Below are 20,956 nucleotides of genomic sequence, written 5' to 3'. Positions count from 1 at the left end.
GGTGGTATTGGCCTCTCGGGACAGCGGAGCAGGTCCTAGCCCGACTATCTTTTGGAAGTGTGATGATATCACATACCCGGGATGACAATACCCCGGGTGGATATCACATACCCGGGATGACGATACCCCGGATGGATTGGACCCGGAAAGATAGTGTAACTACGACATGTTAGAGAACCCGGGACTGGGGGGCAGTAACCTGGGATCTGCAAAAAAGGCTTAACCTGGTAGGTCTTAGCATCCGGACCGACACAGGAGATCGAAAGGGGCCTGGGAGCTAGAACCTCCCGGAGTAAGCCTTCGAAAATTAGGAAAGGAAAGGAACACCAGTGGGGCCCCGGCCTTTCTATTTTTAGGGCCAGGAAACGGCCACGTTTATTTGAAATATGTCAGGGTCAAATCACAGATCCAATCATTACTAAACACGAGCCAAAGGAATGGGCTCTGTCCGGAAATTATGGGGGTCTAAATCACGTGATAACCATCTTATCACCCTAAAAGTTGTCAGTAAGGTCATACCCAGTGATCATTGAGGTCCCGGGTGGGCGAGTATAAAAGCCCATTCTGGGGGGCAAAGGGAGGAGGCACTGAAAAAAAACGGACAAGATATTCGTATATTTTGTATCTTCACTTACCTTTTCCGCTCGGTAATTTACCCATCCCCGGGTAGTCATTTTGTGATAATCACATCACATAACGTCGTCGAGAAGAGTGTGCGAAGAAAATTTTTTTTTATCACTATTTGTTTCTAAAATACGTGAAATCATATGGTAGTTTTTGAGATATTTATGAACGTGAGCACTAATATATTTTATAACGTTGGAGAACAAAGTAAAAAGTTCGTAAGCATGTATAACTGATCTATTAAAGAACTGAAGCAAATGTCGACCTAATCTGTAGTATATATGTATTAAAAAACTTTCCTTATTATATTAGACCACCTCAACAATAACTTCAAAAAATCTAAAAATAAATATTATTATCATATCCATTTCTGTGTGCCTTCTGCCATCTCCATGCTACACTCAAACTTCGTTCAAGATTTGTGTATGTGGCTGTCCAGTTAAGTTCATTCTTGATCTTGGAAGGATCACTATAAACTTCTGCATAATCCCCTGGCCGTCGGCTTAGGTAATCCACCTTTATGTCCACACCCGTCGCCTTTTTACAAGCTTCCACGAATTCTTTAACTGACCTACCTGTAATTGTTGCAATGACATCAGTTTAGAACAATGCAAATATGATAGAAACGTTTCGACTTTTTTTGAATTTTTTCGACTGTGTTTCAAGTATAGCTGGAATGATTGACCTCTCCCTGTTCCAACATTGTAAATACCAACTTTTCCGGGTTGAGCATTAGCTAGAGCTTTCACATGTGCGTCTATCAAATCAGTGACATCAATGTAGTCTCTCACACAAGTTCCATCAGACGTCTTATAATCGGTTCCTCTTATCTGCGATCAGAGAACGATGTGAGCTTTTCTCGCATAATACCCTCCACCGTTGAAAGGTATAAAACATGAAAATTTAATGAATATTAATCTTTTTCTTTGTTTTATGCATCTGCTTTCAATTGTTCCATGTGACCAAAATAAGCCATCTGTAGAATATTTACAAGCAAAGTAGAACCTTTAATCCTGGAATGATTCCTCTTGCTGCATCAAAACAAGCACCCGATATTCTTCCTTGTTCTCGCAATTCTGGTCGTGGAGATTCTCCTAGACGTCCCTCGGGGTCTGAGCCAATCACATTGAAGTACCTGATCACAAGCTCATGCCATGTAAAACTTCTTGCAAACACGTGATGGATAGTTTGTATGTGACAAATGTCATTTTGCAACTGCTATTTCAGTGAATGAGAAAGATATGTAGTCCTTGGGACAAGAAGTTCATGTTAAAAACATAATATTTTTGCGGTACTCATTTTTTTCCCAGTTTCTTCACTCTTGGTTATTGTTGTCTGAAGTCGGACAAAGAGAGGCACATACCTTAAGATCATGACAGCCATGTTTGATGTACTCGAGAAGTCCCGTATAATATCTTCTGCCATTTTCTTGGCCTTTCCATATGGATTAATAGGTAGCTGAATTTTTTAAATAACTAATATCAGCCACAAATCTAAGTCTACTCTGTAAATTCTTAGTTCTCCCTATGTTCAGGGAACAAGAGCAGCATTCTCGAGTCTTTTAGAACTTCATAACCTTATTTTAGCAGTGGTGGGATAACTGATCACAGCTCGTGAAAATGATCTATATTATTTATAGGTGAGTGGTGACTCACTTGAGGAGTGGCTTCTGTTATTGGCATCGTGTCCGGCTCTCCATATGTTGCACAAGTACTCGAATATATCAAAGTTTTTACACCATGTGTAGCCATTGCCTTCACAATCAGCAATGTGTTTGATGTAATATTATGATAATACCTGCAACAGTTAAAGAAAACAAAGATGTAGGACAAAATTATTGCGATGACCCAAGTACAAATCTTGTAACTCAAATAAAGTGAAACAACGCGTACCTTAGAGGTTCAGCTGTACTTTCACCGACGTATGCAACAGCAGCAAAATGCATAACAGCATCAAATGCATTCTCTGAAAATATTTTGTTTACCTAATACAAAGCTAAGGAAAAGATGATCATATCAGAGAAGGTAGTAGGAAACATGAGCTGATCAAGTACATATCAAAGAACTGTTGAGGATACAGCTGTTGCATCTCCAAGATCAGCATATATAAATTGAAGTCTCCCTGGTTCTGGATAAAGTTCTTGAAGAGTTTTAACGGCCCCAATGTTGCCACGAGAAAGATTGTCCTGTCGAAATTTACATCATAAGTACATTCTGAGAAAATGTTCACACTTTATATATATAAAAAATATATGTTTTAACTTCTCTACATCAGCTGAAAATCAAGTCATTTCAGTAATGAAATGATGCTAAAAGGAGATATACCACAATGGTTACACGATACAAATCCTTAAGAAGTCGAAGAACCGCATGAGAACCTATATAGCCTGCACCGCCAGTCACCAAGACATGTGTTACACCTTGCTCATGCTGAAAGAACTGATCACCAATCAAGATATACAAGTCAGATAACTTCATTTTTATTTGCAAGAACAACTTCTGAGCACCAAGAGAGTATTTATTGTAGCCTAAGAAAAATTAGATTTATAAACATGTTTAGGAAATGCATAAAACATTGAACCAGACAAACACAAAATATATGATGTAACATGAAGGGGCAGTTGGGTAGTTGCCGATGCAATGCCTGCTCCAAAATATGCTCATGCAAAATAATGAGATGATTATGATGCACTTTAGCTTCTGTGCATGGCAAAACCTTCTCCAAAAAATCTTAGGCATTACTCTCTCACAAAAAAAAAAAAGGCATTCGACTAGCAATCTAGCATAATCATTTAGACTTTAGAGTCACAGAGCATAAGAAATAGGTATATGTCACTGTCATTTGCAGCAGCTGCTACAAATTGAATCACCAGTTACCTTGGTTGAGCTACTTGTAGCGGGTGATCGATTGAGCATGAAAAGAAAAAGTGCGGTGATTCCAGCAACCACGATAATTTTCCTTGTGAGGTTGCTCGTGCGCTGCTTTTCTATATAATCCATTCCTAGAAGCACTGTAAGATCCTCAAGCACATCACCAGGAGATAAAAATACAAACTAAAATGTAGAGTACATATTTAAATACAATCTGATGTTACATGACAATGTTCTACAGTAATTAGTGTAATCTTCATTGATATCAAGACTCATCAAGGACCATACCATTAGTTCACTACAGTCAGACTATATAAGTCTCTATCGTTCGTTCTGAACAATTTTGCAACAATTTCTTGATACCACAACGAATTTTCTAAGATCAATGAAAATATGCAATGCATTACCCATCCTAGAAGAAGAGCTGAATTGCGACAGTCAAGCAAGCAATAGGGAATAAATTTTCACCTTAAAATTCTATTAGCAAACTCGAATTATTCAGACGATTGCAGATGTCCTAAGTTGCAACCAAATGCTCGGTCTTGAATCGTTCCATATAAAACAGGATCATGCAAAATCCTTTTTTTTTCATCCCAACAATTGATGAAACAAATTCACGTAAACAAACTAATAAAATCTTCTTTTATGTTTTGCAAAGAGAAAAAACTAAACTAAACTAAACACGATCTAATGACAAGGAAGCAAATTCAACGAACTCGACCCTTTTCAGTTGTCAGAAATATAAAACAAGATGGCAAATGGAATCATTGATCGAACAGAGTCATCGATCCAATCAAAGAAGACAAGAAAAGACTAAACTTTTGCACTTGCCCACAAATTAGTTTTTCACCAAAACAAGAAATCAATCACAAATTATACGCACAATTCAAACTTTTCTCATCTGTTTAATCCATTCAACTGCATCCGAATCACCATGCACATGAGGAAAAAAGAGGAAAAAAAAAAACAGAAACGATTTGAATAAAAGTCTTACCAGGAAACACAGAGAAGAATAAAATTAATTAAACGAAGAATATATGGTAAGTCGAAGCTGGACCGGATGTTATTATATATATATTTATACAGGAAAAGAAGACCAATTGACAGTGATTATTTGGCCTCAATGTCAAACGGCTGCTGGAAAATACGAAAGTTACGAATACACACACATATATAATTGAGTAGGTCTATGCAAGAGGCTAGAAGAGGGTTTTGTTTATTGTGAGAGAGTTCGATTCCGTCTATATTTATAATAATAAATAATAATTTTGATATAAAAATAAAATAATAGGTCAAATAATTTGTAGTACAAAATTGATCGGTTTAATAAGAGTTTTGTTATATATATATATATATATATATATATATATAATATAATATAATATAATAATTAACAAATGTGAAGAAAGAAGGTAGGCGCTAGGAAGACGTGAAGAATGCGGAAGATTTCGAAAATCTCAAAATTTGTAGTGAAAGAAAAGTGGACAACTCTCGACTTCTCGTTCTTCATGCGTTCTTCATGCGTATAAGACTACATAACTAACGATCCATGAATAAAGCAACCTCAAAATCAGGCGATTTTAAATATTAACCACCTTACACCCATTTATAGTGTGTGCATGTGTACATTGACCTTTTGGAAAGTTCCAATCAATTTTACGAGTTGGTGGAGTTGGTAAATATTCGGGCAATGGTCAGGTTCTCAATTATTCCTACCAACAATTAGATTAGCCTATCGCACAGCACTTTTCAGTACAGACTTGCAGTTTACTTGACAAACTTGATTTGCAAGCTATTGCGTTAGTTTGAATTCGATATGACAATTAAACCCGACTACACATTAAGCCCGACCCGGTGGGGCGGGTCTACATCGATCATGCGGGTCCGGGGTGGGTCCCAAATTTGATCGAACTCGTCCCATCAAAAAATATATAAATATAAAATATATGTATATATATTAATAATATATAATTATATATTTTTTTATAAATAATCAATTCCCTATATATTTTATATAAATAATCAATACTCTATCAATAATTTGAGTTTATAATATTTTTAGATTAAAATTATTTTATTTTATTATCATATGTTTAATATGAAAATATATTATTATAATTTTTTGTTATTAATTATTAATTAAAAATTATTATAAATGTTAATTTGTGATAATATGTTTTGTCCTAAATATTATTAATATAAATTTGAAAAAAAAATTTAATATTTTAAAAAACTTTATTTAATAAAATTTAAAATATATAAATTCTGGCGGGTCCAACGGGTCTAACCCGAATTAGATCTATCGGCTTGGCGGGACGGGTCTCAGGTTTGGCCGAACCCACTCGGTTGTCATCCCTAGTTCGAGAAATTTATCCAGTGGACGTCGAAAAATAACAACTGCAAGTAGTTGTCAGAAGTTTACTCAATGCACGTCAAAAGATAGGGGCTCCAGACACGACGGACCAACAACCCAGTCCAGCCCCGACCCATAGCCCATATATATGTGCTCTTTTTAGGGTCCGGTCTAATAAATTTATTTTTTATTTAGTTCACCCACTATTTGATATGAAGTAATTAAAATTTAAAATAGAGTTTGAGAAATTTCAAACAAAGTCAATCAAAAATTTTGTGTTGGATATTAAATCATATTATAAATATAATTAATTGAAAAATAAAGAACGTTCATTAGATCTGATAGACTTTACTTTTTTAAAAAAAAAAAAAAAAAGATTAAACTATTGTAATATAAGCTAATATTTTCTATAAAGTTCAGGGAACTAAATCAACTAATATAATAAAATTTAGTTTTTATATCATTATTATGATATTATATTTAATAAAATTTTAAAATATATGAAATGACTAAATGATACGTATTTAGAGACTACGAGATTTAAGATATACAGTTGACATGTTGGCACAGCTATTATCTATAAATTTTGTGCACATAAAATTTAGATATTAGTCCCCTTGACAAAACAAATCCTTGTTATTTTTCTTGTTTTGTCGTTATTCATTGAGGGCAGCTGAGCTAGTAGTTCATATCTAGGGACTTTGCACTTGTACCATTAAAATATTTACATGCACTCTCTAGAAGAGAAAATTAGTGCAAAATCCAATAATATTAAGGTAGTGTTTGAGAGAGTTTTTATGAAGCACGTTTCATTTTTTTTTTTAACAAAATTTAAAATTTTATTAAAAAAAAGCTGAGAAGTATTTTTTAAAAACTTTTTTCTTCTAAACACTACCTAAACACTACCTAAAAAACAGACGGACATGAAGTTCCAAATGGCCATTAAAATTATGGCGTAAATGGAGAACGTTGACTCCACTATTCCTTCCATTCTACTGCAATCAAATTACTTTCATTTTAGGTAACGCGCAATGTTTAATTAATCCATTTGTTTATATTGTTTACATTTTTGACGTGTTGCGCATCAAGCCTACCATCTTTTATTTGTAGATTTATTTATTCATTTTTGTATCAATCAATGATATTTAAAAGTCAGACATTTTTCATGTTCATTGTAGTTTGTAAGGCTGTCAAAGTCAACGGGTCGGCAAAGAAGCAACAACCATATCATATCTCACACCAATATGATAATGTAGACGACGTAGTTTTTGGACATTTTAGTAGGGGTGTTCACGGTTCGAATAACCGCCCGATCCGAACCGAAATCAAAAATTTGGTTCGAACCGAAAACCGAACCGAAAATTCGGTTCGGTTTTCGGATTTCCGAATTTTCGGTTCGGTTCGGTTTTTTTTCGCGGTTAACTGAACCGAACCGAACTGAAAAACCTTTTTTTTTTTTTTGAATTTGAATTTGATTTTTTTTACCAATCAATTAATATGTACATCAATATTGTGTGCCCATAAAATTAATTTTATTGAAAAACTAAAATAACAAAAGTCATCCTTCGTTCTTTTTTTTAAAAAAACATAATTGGTTTAATTAGTTATCTAATTATTCAATCATACTTGAATTGTGGATTCAACTTGAAAAATGTATTGATTTAGTGATTTTAAAAAATATTGATTTTTGAAATAGAAATAATTAAAAATTAATGAAGTTATTTTATTATACTATATATACACATATTTGCATTATATATTACATTATTTTTATAAATTCAAAAATTATTATTATTGAAATTAAAAACGTTAGCAATTTTTTTTTTAAATGCAGTTATTTTCAAATATATTTTTCGAAGTATTAAATCACAAATATTTGATTTAACCATTAATATTTTTCAAAAAAATTTTCGAATAACTAAAAATATTTATTTTTTTAAAAAAAAAATTATTTTAATATTTTTTTCAAAAAACCGATTTTTAGAAAAAAAAAAAAAAAAGGTCAAAAAAATTTTTTTTTAAAAAAACCGAAAAATCGAAATAATTTCGGTTAAAAACCAAACTGAACCGCCCAATTCGGTTCGGTTTTCGGTTTGGCTTTTCGGAGAACCGAAATTTCGGTTCGGTCCAAACCGCCCGAATGAACACCCCTACATTTTAGGAACACAACAAAATATTCATGTTAACATCTTGAAAAATATATATTCATAACAACATAGTCTAAAATATCAAATATATTTATTTATTTCAATCAATCTACTTGGTTCAATTTTTTAAATGACATCCAACCCATTCAGATGGAGAAAGTTTTTAAAGAAAATTTGTTGGAAAAAAAAACGAGAAAGACAATTTCCAACTACTGTGTGCATCTTGTAATCCATGTGGCTCTAAATTTTTGCTCAAATCAAATTCTTTTCTTCAAATCAATTCGTTTCATCCAAATGTGTAATAAAGAGTTTGCTTTAAACATGAAACTGACTATATGTTTTTGAAAAACAAGAAGGCTGAAAACCTCAATCAATAAATTTTCATGTGTGTAAATAATTTATTAAATTATTATTTAAACATGTGATATGAATTAGAAAAGACTATTTCAATGCACAGCACAGCACCATATGTTGTTTCTCTCTCCACAGCAGAGGATCTGGATCCCAAAATTTTATGTACCATTAATTTTCACAAACCATTACAACAAAGCGTCATACATGTTTTTTTTCTTGAATCGGTCTACCGTCTACGGAAGAAATTTTGACAACTTGTTCCTCTGTATTTTAAAATTTTGGAGAGAAAATAATTATTTAAAGCAGAATAAATGTACGCCTGATGGGTAAGGCACACCAATCATAATTTTTGAGGATGTATTTACATAAAATTAATTAACTAAATTATTACACTGCAACAAAATTATCTCTCACAAATTATTAAAACTTTGATATATATATATAGTGTAATTTGCGCTGGAATTAAATTGCAGTAAGAAAAAGAAAGAAAAGGGCTTTTGGCCTCGGGCCTCCGCATGCTTAAGAGTGTGAGAATAATATTTAGGGCCCAATCATCTATTGGCTTTCTCTAAAGAAATTAGCAATTGTTCCATTGGCTTTATTTAATTAAAACCAGAAAGGGCCGCGTTTTTTACTGGGCCCGATGCCTACCGCCTAAACCAAGTATGGCCCTATAGAGTAGTACTATCTGAACGGGCTACAGAAACAGGCCAGAAAAAAGAAATTGGCAACCTAGTTAACGGATTAGTAATCGCAAATGCATTAAGCATTTATCATTATTGGGCTTCCCCGCCAGAAACAGGGCCACAAGCCAATTTTTGCTGGTGCTATCCACTAATGATACGCATTTGGGCTAATAAAAATATTGGCCCAACACTATGTTTTGTCTTATCGTAATTTTATTTCATGTAAAAATTTTCTCCCATGTTAGGGGTGTATTCGTTATAGAGTTTTACTGGTTTTTTTAAAATTACAGACTTTTGTGAAGTTGATAGATTTGTACTGACTTTTGTAGAATTTCACAGAATTCTAAAGACTTTCACATAATCTTGCAGATTTGTTTTTAATGACTTTTACAGACATTTGTAAATTTTTTCTAGAAGTCTGTGACTTTTGCAATTTATGATTGTGAATTTTTATTTCTTTAAATTTAAATTAATAGTTGGGTGTCAATAACTTCTAATTTATATATATATTTTAAATAATTATATTTCTTTAAAATATTTTTATCTATCGATATTAATAGTTTTTTAATTACTTATCGATTTGATTTAGAAAATTCGATAAATAATATTAAATTCATTGCAATTAAACATTAATGTAACTCTATAAAATATTAATATATTTAATTTGAATAAAAATTTTGTAGAATCTCCCGTAATGATGTTAGTATTTTTATTTATTGTAAATTTGAAATAAAAAAATATGTTTGTATAGAATTATTTTTAATATAAGTAGTATGCATGAGATTGGTGTTTATATAGGATTACTTTTAATAGAAAAGAAAGTGTGTATGAGTTTGAGAAATTTTTAAAAATAAATCTCCACCCAAATCTTTAGGTTGAGCCAAAAACAATTATTGACATTTTATTATTGTACCTTATATTTTAATTTTTGTACTTAATAGAATTTCATGGAGTTTTTAAAAATCTATTGACATTTTGAATATCAAACTTGACTTTTAAAAAACTATACAAATTTTCATCTTGAATACCACTAAATTTTTATGGAATACATAAAAGTCTAGATTGAATACCTCTAAACTTTTAATTTTCATAAAAGTCACTAAAAGTCTAGAACCAATAATATTTACAATATTTTTTTTATGCGAGTTGGTCTCATTTCAATTTTATGACACTCTTCTATTTGAATTATCATGTAAAGTATTATTTTTTATCCTAAAAATATTTTTTTTTATTGTAAAGACTAGTCAATTGACATGTTAAACAATGATCAAACATTTGGATAAAGAAATCCAGAGAAAAGAAAATCCTTATTGAAAAGTGGGATAACATCGCTTTTGACATTAAAGACATGTTTATGGAAAGATGCATTTCTGATTAAACGGAAAAGTTTATTCTACCCAGTGCTTTTGGGATGACGTGGCAATCCGTGATTGGTTAAAATTAATGAGCCTCACGTGATGTCCTTGAGATAACATAAAACTTCCCGTATTTAACACATGTGTAGGAGGGCCAATGGTGCGGCTCATGAGCTAGCAAGATATGCTCTAAAAACTCAACAATCTGTATTTTGGTTTGAATGTAGCTTTTCACCTTGGCTTTAAGGTGTTGTATTGAAAGACTTTTGATATAATATTATGTGAGTTTTTTTTTAAAAAAAAAAAAAAATTAGTTCCACGCGTAATTGTATGAAAAAAAAAAAAATTAGTTCCACGCGTAACGATATTGTTGGTTGTCAAAAAAAGATACAGACGTACCTTGTTGGATTTCTCCTCCGCACGCGGTGTCGCCGCCCCTCGGTTTCTTCGCTCCTTAAGTAATCTCGCGAACTACGACTCCACCTTCATTCATTCGCCATTAACATCCTATATACGCCCCCCTCTTGTCTATATATACCGGTCCCGCGCCGCTCGAAACGTAATACAGATCACAATTCGAATTTCAAAATTAAAAAGCTTCTGCTCTAGATTTGAACAATATGAGTAATTACGGCCAAACTCAAGGTAATTTTTTACGAACATGTTTCAGCTATGTGTGTGTGTGCGTTTGATGCTCGGATGGAGAAATGAAGTATTGGAATTGAGCTGGATGATCAATTGTGAATTCTGATGATATATATGTCGCTTTGAAACTTTGCAGCGGCGTATCCGCCACCGAGCACGGCGCACCCGGAGGAGACGCATGGACACGTGGCTCCGCCGCCACCTGTCGGTTACCCGACGAAGGATGGATCCGAGGTTCAGGCCGGGAACCCGTCGCCGACCAAAACCACCAAGTCCAGAGGCGATGGCTTTTGGAAAGGATGGTTAGTTTTAACAATCATCAGTTACAAATATACTAGTAATTTTCTTTCAAAATATATATATATATATATATATATATATATATATATATATACTAGTAATTGTTTAATAAAATTAATTCCGTTGTCACAAATCCTTTTTGTCCACCATTTTTATAATAATGTTTTTTTATAAAAAAAAATATTTGCGGATAATTATTTTATAAAAATACTTTTAATATGAAAAAATGTTTCGATAGGAAATATTCCGTCTTGGATTGAGTCGCTTGTATTGTCTTCTGTTTGATAATTATAATTATTACAAGTCTTCTAAAAAACATCAGCATGTAGATAAAATTATTATGAAAGTCGTGTTTTTTATTTTAAAAATATTAATAAATGTATGTAATTTTTTTTTAAAATTATACTTTGACAAGATTTTTTATTTTTTTTCTCTCATTAAATACTTAAAGTCTGAAGAATTTAGTTTTTTTTTTTTTAATCAGGACACTGATTTGTTACAACTCTCCTATATTGAAATATGGTCTCAAATAACAAACTCGAGATTGTGCATCAAACTCAAGAGAGTCATGTAATATGGTTATGAATGATTTTCCTTATCCTTATTTAAAATACATATTATTGTTTTATTCGAAATTAGAGACAAAAAAAAAATGTATATATTATTTATTACCAAATTACGAAATATATAGTTGATTTTAATTTTGCATGATTTTGAAACAAAATTTCATTACATTGTTTGGAAGTGTGTGCAATGTAATGTGTGCAATTTATGCCGACTATGACACTAATTTATCACAACATTTATATCACTCGAACAGTGTAAATTATGTAATGAAATGTTTGATTTTGCAGTTGCGCTGCCTTGTGCTGCTGTTGTGTATTGGATGCTTGTTTCTGAGGAGTTGAAGTTTCTCTGGTCGAATTTATTACGACTTCCTTGTATATTTATTTTTTACATTTTAAAGAGTTTGTTTTGTTTTAGGATTTTGCGAGAAATATATTGTTTGAGATGTCATGTTCAATAATGACAATCCTTGGTTGTTCGGATTGTTGATTATGTTGGATTTGTTATATAATTGAATAAGATTTGATTTTTTTGAATGGTTCTTTATTTACATGGTTAAATGAGATTGGACTTGGAGGTATTCTTCTCCACAACCAGCTTGTTGGATTCTTTGTACAACTTTCATTAGAACAATAGAACTACAGTTGATTAGAGTTTTAATTCATACTTTAAACTCAAATGAAATCTAGTTCGGAAAGATTTATGGTGGCTGATCTAGTTTAAACATCACAAAGATTCTTATTAATTGTTACACATGTCAATTTTGTGACATAAATTTATGATTCATGAAAAAAAAATATTATTATTTATTTTAAAATAGTATCTTCATCAGTTGGTATAATCGAGCAAACTTATCTCATGAGTATCTTTCATGAAATTATTTTTGAAATAGATCGACATATAATCCCTATCTACAAAGTAAAAAATTTTAAATCATGAGTTTTATTTTTCCAAAACAAATTTTATGCTAAAAAATAAATATTAATAATATTAAAATTTTAGATTAAATCTACATTGTTTCACGAATCTATATCCAATAAAGGGGTTGACTCAACTCAATCACACTATAATGAAAATTATTATTTTTTTCACACTTAATCACATACTACATTTGTTTAAAATTATAAAGTTTGAAACTTGATCGTGACTTTTCGTCACATTTCACATTTTTTAGAACCTTAATAATGGATATATATTAGTGTCTAATGATTGGGCACACATGTGTGTATTTAATTTAAGGACAAATTATTTTAAACTCCCCACTACCAAACTTCTTTAGAACTTAACTCCCTATCCACCCCTTTCTTTATTTTTACTCCTTAGTGGTCCCCATATTTGAATTAAAATATAATTAAAACTAATCCTTTGTACGTGGCTTTGTTATACCTATCGAACCAGTCCCGGCCATGCAAGACTATTAGTTACGCAAGGTTTCCAGCCGATATACTCCAAATTAGGGTCCAACATGCTTCCGTAAGATGAATTAAATTTAAATACCTTTTTGACCATAATGTCGTCGGGTCATACCTGCCGAGTTTTACGAAGTGCTCCTCACACTCCAACCACGCAGTCGCAACAGATGGTTTCTACACAAACTCCTTCAACGACACCCAGCACAGCCTTAATTCGTTTTCTACCTTAAGGCGTATGATATATAAATTTAATTATAAAATATGAACATGAAAGAACGAGAGATTTAGGAAATTTATTCAGACATAATATTATTACATAAATCAACTCCTTTGAAGAGGAGAAGACAACTTGTTTAGCTACTCATAGTAGCCTTGTTCTTGAAATACATAAAAGAAAACTTAATACAAAGAGAGAGAAATATTACAATAATTTATTTGTAAGAAAACTGAAGGGAATGATCGATATCTTCAGCTTCCTCAAATTCCTGTATTTATAGCTGTAGTTCCACTCGTTTCACCGAGAAATTTCAGGGAATCTCACAGTTGTCTTGTATTTCTTTATGTCATTATTGATGGCATCTTTTACTAGTGGAGGAGACAGCTGTCTTGAATTTTTTTATGCCATTATTGATGACATCTTTTACTAGTGGAGGAATCACATGTCTGCCACTTTTTTTTTTGCTTTATTCTCCTCACATGCCAGCTTTATTGTTGTTGGGGCATCTTTTGCTTTTGAAGTAGGCCCCTGTGAAAACGCATCTTCGGTGGTCTTTGTCCACCTTTGCTTGTCTCGGAAAAATCCTTTCGATCCGTTCGGGGTCTAAAGGTTTTTCCAAATTGTGGCTCCTTCTGATTTGGGCATTCTGGGCAGATATTCTCTGACCATCGTCCAATATGAGCCATTTTACAGAATTTTCGGCGAGTTTCTTTACTCCCCGGCAGCTTGTTGTTCCACAAAAGATTTCTCTTCTTTTCGAAGAGTTCTTCTGCAAATGCTGTAGTTTTTTCTGTCATTGTGTTTAACAGGAATGATCCATTCACAGAATTCTGATAAAATTTGAATGGAAACTTGACTTTATCCATCTCAGTAAGACAGACCCAAATACCCCATGACCTTCTGATTGAGATCTCATTTTCCCCGAAAGTGGACACCAAAGGTATTTCTTCAGTTTTAAGATCCTTGATAAATTTATGACTGTTTATATCAGGTCTCCTCAGCTTGATAAAATGAAAGGGTTTGTGTGATCCTTTCACTGTTGGTTCTGGAGCTGCACTGAAAAAGTATAACTCAAGCACATCTCCTCTGGCCAAATGATCATTATTTGCCCATGTTTCTTGGACTGCTTCCTGGATTCATTTTGGTAACTGTGATATCTCCGGGAAGCTTGGTGATGTTGTATAAACTGAGGCCAAAGCCCCAAATTCATACCAGAGTTTTACATCTTTAGGATTGACATTGTTTTTTAGCCAAACCCTTGGATATATTCCTGCAACATCAACCCTGCAAGTGTTCGGGTTGATTTCATTCCTTGTATTCAATTTCTCCCACCTTTGTTGATAAACCTGGAATGGAGAAATAATAGATGGATTAGTATCAATCTTAGATTTGCCCTTGCCAGTATTGGGCCTAAGATTGATCTCTTCTTCTTTTACCCCAGAGGCGGAGGGTTGACTTGATGAGTTATCCTCATCAATTGTTGTTTCATCCAGATCATCAAAAGCTGATGATAGATTAGCACTTGTTTCTTGAGTTTTAGATTCTTTAACATCTTGTTTCAAAACCGGTGGTTGTATTTCTTGTTCTTGTAAAACCAATGGTTTTAGCATATCTTGTTTATGAGAAACCAATGGTTTCCCTATAGCCTTCATAATTGGCCCTTGAATAGCAGCCCATAGTTGTGTTTGAGCTTGCATACATCCTATAATTCGATTAGATACTTTGATCCGATCAGCTTGTTGTAATCTGCCGGCCATTTCAGCATTAATGGCTAACTGGTTGAACTCGTTTTGAAGCAACCCAAGGTGTTCCCTGAGATGCCTCTGCATTTTCATGATGAAATCCACGTCACTGTCTTCCATCTCTTGTTAAGAAATCTGCAAGAATATTTTCATGAGATTTAATAATAACAATATCAAAAATATAATTTTGACATAATGCTTTCCATCTTAATAACCTAGCTTTCTCAGGTTTAGATTCAATCTTATTTTTTAGAAAAACTTTTACCTGGGTATTATCAACCTTCAGAGTGAATTTTTTAGCAAGTAAAAATAATGGTCATTTTTCAAAAGCCCTTTTAACTGCATAAAATTCCTTCTCGTTGATATGTCATCTAATGGCCTCAGATTCTGAAAAAAGACCGCTACAGTATCTGCATGGTATTTCCCCATCTAGAGTGATCTTGGTAAGGACTGCTGCCCACCAATCGTCACTGGCATCTGTAAATAATACCAAATCATCTTCATCTACGGGTATAGCCATTTTTTGGAGATTCTTACATATCTCTTTTAATTGGTTTACCCCTTTAGTATGGTCATCGGTCCATATAAACCTAACATCCTTTTTTAACAAAGAACTGAACACCTTTCTGTACATTGCTAGATTGTTAATGAACATCCCTGCAAAATTAACTACTCCAAGAAAACTTTGGAGTTGTTTTACATCTTTGAGTTTATCTGGAAAATTCTTTACATTTTTCACAATATGGGGTTGTAGAATTATTTCAGTTTCATCAATCTCAATACCGAGGAATTCAATTTTTCTCGTTGCTATGACTGCTTTTTTTTTCAGATAAAATCAGTCCTTCTTGGTTATAAATTTTAGAGAAAATCTCTAAGTGTTTAACGTGTTCGTCTATATTTTTTTGATGCTATAAGAATATCATCAATATAAACAAATATAAAGTTGAAATAATCTTTAAAAAGGTTATCCATCTTTCTTTGAAATATCTGGGGTGCATTAGCTAATCCCATAGGCAAAACTTCCCAAATATAGTGTCCTTGTGGAGTAGAGAAGGCTGTGAATTTCTTACTTCATTCTTCCATTCGAATCTGGTAAAATCCAGACTTACAATCAAATTTTGAGAACACTCTAGCATTTCGTACACAGCTAATTAGGTGTTCTCTACTCGGTATGAAGTACCCATCAAACTTCAGGATTTTATTAATACCTTGGTAGTTAATAACTAGACTGCGTTTCCCTCTTTTTATTTCACCATGATTTCTAACCAGAAAACCTGGGCTGCTATATGGTGAAACTCCTTCTTTGATTAAACCAAGGTCCAAATGTTCCTTGATAATCATTCTCATACCCCTTTAATCTGTTATGTTCATCGGGATAGGCTTATATCTGACGAATTCATACTTTTTGCCTTCCTTTAGAGTAAGACTGGCTTTGAGTTGATTTCTATCCCACCATGCCAAAGGATGCTCGTTGTAACTTTCTTTGAGCCTCTTATTGACATCTTCAAGGGATACTTTATTCTCTAAATCTATATCTATGTGATTTAGAGTTACCTTGAGAAGCTCCATATCTTCTGTTTGGAGTTCTTGTTATGTTGTTATTTTCAACATGGTTTCTCCAAACCTTCTTGGATTTTTCATTTTTGGGTGAAAAAGTTGTCCTTTATCACCACGCTGGCTGCGAAATATTATCGGCAATTGTCGATAAAAAGCAACCTTGAGTCTTTGAACGATAATTTTATGATCACAAATTGTAGTGAACATAAGTCTTCGTGACTCATTGTCTTGTGTGTACTTCTTAAACATTTGTAAGAAGTTATTTCCTAACAGGATATTAGCTCTTGTATCATGGAAATAGATTGGTGGTGTTTTTACCTTGTACCAAGGTGTTTGACCTGCACCTCACATAAGGATCTCTGCTTGTTTTATTCCTTTGCAAAGAATTAAAATTCTTCGAGAGAAATCTCGTCCAGCAATTTTTGGCAATTCCTCTTCACATTCTTCAGGGAAGACTCCTCTTTTTGCTGTACAAATTCCTGCTCCCGAGTCAATATAAGCTGCAAAATACTCAGCCTTATATTGTTCATATAACATCCCTATCGAAATGTATATGGAGAAAGGACTTGTTGTCATTTTTTAAAGGGATTACTAAATGGCCCCGCTATTTTTAACAGACTGTGTTGTAACTCAGTAATCCGATTAAGACTATTTACCTTTAGTTTCCCAAAGGCCTCAGAAGGTAGAGTATGGTTACTCCTTTCTACTTCTTCAATGCGTTCTAGTAAATCATGTTCATGACTTACTAATTTCAACTGTTGCTTCTTCCTCTGTCTGTGAACAGAGTTCTCGAATCTGATTAAGGGATTGTCCCTTATCCAATTCTCTTGGTTTTCCATTTCGTAGAATTCTTATTGAATTCTCCAAGTCTTTTCTTTTGCCATGAACTCTATTCCTTTTTCAAGGCGTTTCCATGGTTTATGGTCCTCCAGAAATTCTAGACCAAGAATGAGTTGATCCATTTCTTTTCCTGGAATTCCCCAGATTTGAACTTCCAATTCTCCAATATTTATCACTCCTTGGTAAGTTCATTTTTCCTGTTGTTCCAAATAGTAAATCGAGTTACAAGGGAACAAGTTCCGATGACTTGTAATTTCGAATACTATTTTCACTTTTTTTCATCCTTCTGGAGATCTAAGTTTTTCTATTATAGAAAACTCTTTTTCTTCTGGTGGAATTTCTTGAATAGGAGATTTGTCTCATCTCCTGCTTGTCATTCTGTCTCCTTGAAAAGATAACCTTCGGGGTTCTATTTTAAGGTCTCTGTATAGAACCGGTCTGTCTTGAATTTGAATGTCTGTTTTCTGAATTAAAGGAAACTCGATTCTTTCCGGGTATATTGCTTGAGCAACTTTCCCAAAGATCTCTGGAATTTCAATGAACTCATTTCTAATAAATAATTCAGAATGGTGAGTATTAGAAAGAACATATGAAATTTGATACATAATAGAATATGGCCTATTACCTTCCTTCATTAGTCTTTTTTCCTTGAAGTTTTGATGCAAAGTCAAGGCTCGACTAAAATCTCTATCAGCTAAATTGTAGGTTATTCTTGGATAAATAACTCCCACTCTTTTTTCTGCACATAAATTTCTCGAGATAGTTCCTAGAACTTCATCTTGTATATTTCTCATTCTTTTATTGCATACTACGATATCTATGGGTGAATCTATTCCCTCTTTAAAAGTAGCCTTGATCATAATCTGGATTGCTCCAATATGAATCCAAGACATTGTCTTTGCTACTTCTGATTTTAATTTCTGTAATTCTTCTCGAATTTTTTCAAAGGGAATTAACTGCATTTCAATTTGATTACTGGTTAGTTCCATAGGGATCGCCATTTCCCTTCTGGATACCTTATAAATCAAATTATGTCTTCTTTGTCTTAGCCCTAGGTTTCCTAAGACTCTTTCAACTTGTCCTGCCGAAAATCCTTGGTACTTCTGTAATGTTGGATTTTCTCTCATAATCCTTTGGACCATATTATGAGATATCGTGGTTTGACTAAAGAACCCAGCCAAACTTTCATGTGTTTCATGGCGAAACACTTCCTCTTTACTCTGATTCTGATTCTGATTCTGATTCATCTTCAGAAACTTCTCGACTAAACAATATCTCTTCTTCGTATATGCTTTCATCTGAGGAGATATCCTCAAATTGATATACTTGGACTAGATCTTGAAAGAAGACCGCATCATCCATATCTGGTGTTGCTTCAAAGAGTTTAACTCCTTTTTTCTCATTTTCTGGACAATTTGTAGATATATGTCCTCTTGCTCCATATGTCCAGCAGTTGCAATCCTTGAAACTTTCACTTGCTCTTGTATGAGTTCTTCTGAAAGTTCTTCTTGATGGTGTTCTTTCCCTGCTTTGTGATGAGCCTGTTGATGGGGATGTTCTTGTAGGTTCACTTCTTCTACCTGATCTATAGGATCTGGTCTTTTGTTTGGACCAAAATGTTCTTGGTTTCCAAGAACTTTTCATTCTTTTATTATAGGGATTATTTCTGAATTTTTTCCTTTTAAATCCCTGTGATCTGTTTCCAATGATCGTTGGAAGATCATTTTCTCTACAACACAAAGGTGTACGCTTATCTATACCCCTTAATTTTCTTGTAGTTCTTCTGTAATGCTGCCATATTACACTATTTTGCTAATTTTTCTTTCAAAAAGGAGGCACGTCTTGCCAATGTATCAAGATTGCCTGGAACATATTCTTTAATCAGCATTTCTCTCCACGGACTTGGCATTTTTGCAAAAAATAGCTGAATAGCTATATTTTCCTCGACTCCTGAATTCCATCTGTATTTAATGAATAACATAATGTATTCATCAACTAAGCAGATATCATGTAACTCGAGGCTATAAAGAGCTTGAGTATATCTTCTCTTTTTCTCTGTATCTTGATTATTGAAATAGTCTACCCCTATGAATTGTGCTTTAAATAGGGTGACCATTCTTTCTCCAATCTCGCTGAGGGATTCTCCTGCTAAGATTGATTCCTTAGTTTCTTGCATAATCATCTCCCATGCGATCTTAACAGATCCCATTAGACTCATTTGTAGAAGTTTAATGAATCCTTCTTTATTGAGATCTAATGTCCCTGCTGCTATTCTCATAGCTGACGTCCAATCATCTATAAGATCTTCTCTGTTTTTTAAGTCCAAAACATCTAGATTTAACATAACCCTATAAGGATGTATTGGATCTAAAACAGTTTTTCCGTAAGGAGTTTGATGGAGTGGGATTTTACTCCTTCTCGATCTGGTTCCTGCTGGATGTGAATTTTCTCCAACCTGGAACTCACTATGTGGTTCTTCTGTTTTAACCACATATCTTGGGGGATTCCCTATGGGTTGTTCACCCTCAGGGGAATTCATTTTTAGATCTACTACTTTGAGATTCGCAAAAGAATCCGCAAGATGTTGTAGATACTCGAGATTTAATCTTTTTAAAGTAGTCATCAGATAGTGTTTTTTTCTGATACTGCTTTTATAAGATTAATCATCATTTCATCATTGGTTAAAGGTTTTTGGACCATTTTGGTTTTACCTTTCTGATGTAACAAAGGTTCGGTACCAAAGGAGAGTGGTAACCTTCCTCCTGTATTTTCTTTTCTAGAACCCGAAGTGTGTTCTAGATTTATGATTTTATTTTGAAGATCCTTTAGGTTTCCAAGAATTTCTTCATGTTTCTTAAGGATTTCTTCAATTTGCCGAGGTATTTCATACAGCTGATTGCTGTAATATTGTACCGTCTTTTGAATTTCTCTAAGATCTCCGGAGAGTTTAGAGGAATCTGGGGTAATCTCTAAAAATTGAGAGTTAGAAATCATTTTTATTTATCTCTTCAAAATTAAGAGCATTAATCACAACATGTTGTAAGTAATCTATTGTGAATAGATTAACTTGTTTATAGGATTTCATATGAATAAAATCCTCTTGATTCAAACATTCGTTTGAAGTCATCTTTTAAAAAAAAAATCTTCTCCTCAACAAAGAAAAACATGAATTAACGAATAATATTATGTCTGAATAATTAACCTAAGGCTTTGATACCATTTTTACGAATAATTCTTTGTATCATGAATAAGCACAAAATATTCAGATTTTAGCATAAAGTCTTTAG

At 33.2% G+C, this 20,956-nt stretch overlaps 2 protein-coding genes across 5 annotated transcripts; one reads left to right on the top strand and one right to left on the bottom strand.

Annotated features, from left to right (window-relative positions):
- Positions 1 to 849: 849 nt before the first annotated feature.
- On the bottom strand, positions 850 to 10,920 carry LOC140886785 (UDP-arabinose 4-epimerase 1-like). Of its 4 annotated transcripts, none has more exons than XM_073293630.1 (10): positions 10,789 to 10,920; positions 3,501 to 3,625; positions 2,949 to 3,062; positions 2,702 to 2,809; positions 2,517 to 2,608; positions 2,280 to 2,421; positions 1,988 to 2,082; positions 1,630 to 1,759; positions 1,310 to 1,454; positions 850 to 1,199 (listed from the first exon to the last, which is right to left on the bottom strand). In XM_073293630.1, the coding sequence occupies exons 2-10, from the start codon at positions 3,621 to 3,623 to the stop codon at positions 964 to 966; spliced, it is 1,185 nt and encodes a 394-aa protein (XP_073149731.1). In that variant the 5' UTR covers positions 3,624 to 3,625; positions 10,789 to 10,920; the 3' UTR covers positions 850 to 963. The 4 variants fall into 4 exon arrangements, with proteins under 4 accessions (XP_073149731.1, XP_073149729.1, XP_073149728.1 ...); XM_073293628.1 differs by having other exon boundaries at positions 3,501 to 3,634; positions 10,789 to 10,919; XM_073293627.1 differs by lacking the exon at positions 10,789 to 10,920 and adding an exon at positions 4,489 to 4,677 and having other exon boundaries at positions 3,501 to 3,634.
- Positions 10,874 to 12,447, top strand: LOC140886786 (protein CYSTEINE-RICH TRANSMEMBRANE MODULE 6-like). The gene is made up of 3 exons (XM_073293631.1): positions 10,874 to 11,034; positions 11,171 to 11,336; positions 12,189 to 12,447. Exons 1-3 carry the CDS (start codon positions 11,010 to 11,012, stop codon positions 12,232 to 12,234), a joined length of 237 nt encoding a protein of 78 aa, XP_073149732.1. The 5' UTR covers positions 10,874 to 11,009; the 3' UTR covers positions 12,235 to 12,447.
- Positions 12,448 to 20,956: the final 8,509 nt, after the last annotated feature.

This window comes from Henckelia pumila, chromosome 3, assembly GCF_033568475.1.
Source record: "Henckelia pumila isolate YLH828 chromosome 3, ASM3356847v2, whole genome shotgun sequence".
NCBI lineage: Eukaryota > Viridiplantae > Streptophyta > Magnoliopsida > Lamiales > Gesneriaceae > Henckelia > Henckelia pumila.
The sequence above is the reverse complement of the archived record's forward strand: the minus strand, read 5'-3'. Positions and strand labels throughout refer to the sequence as shown.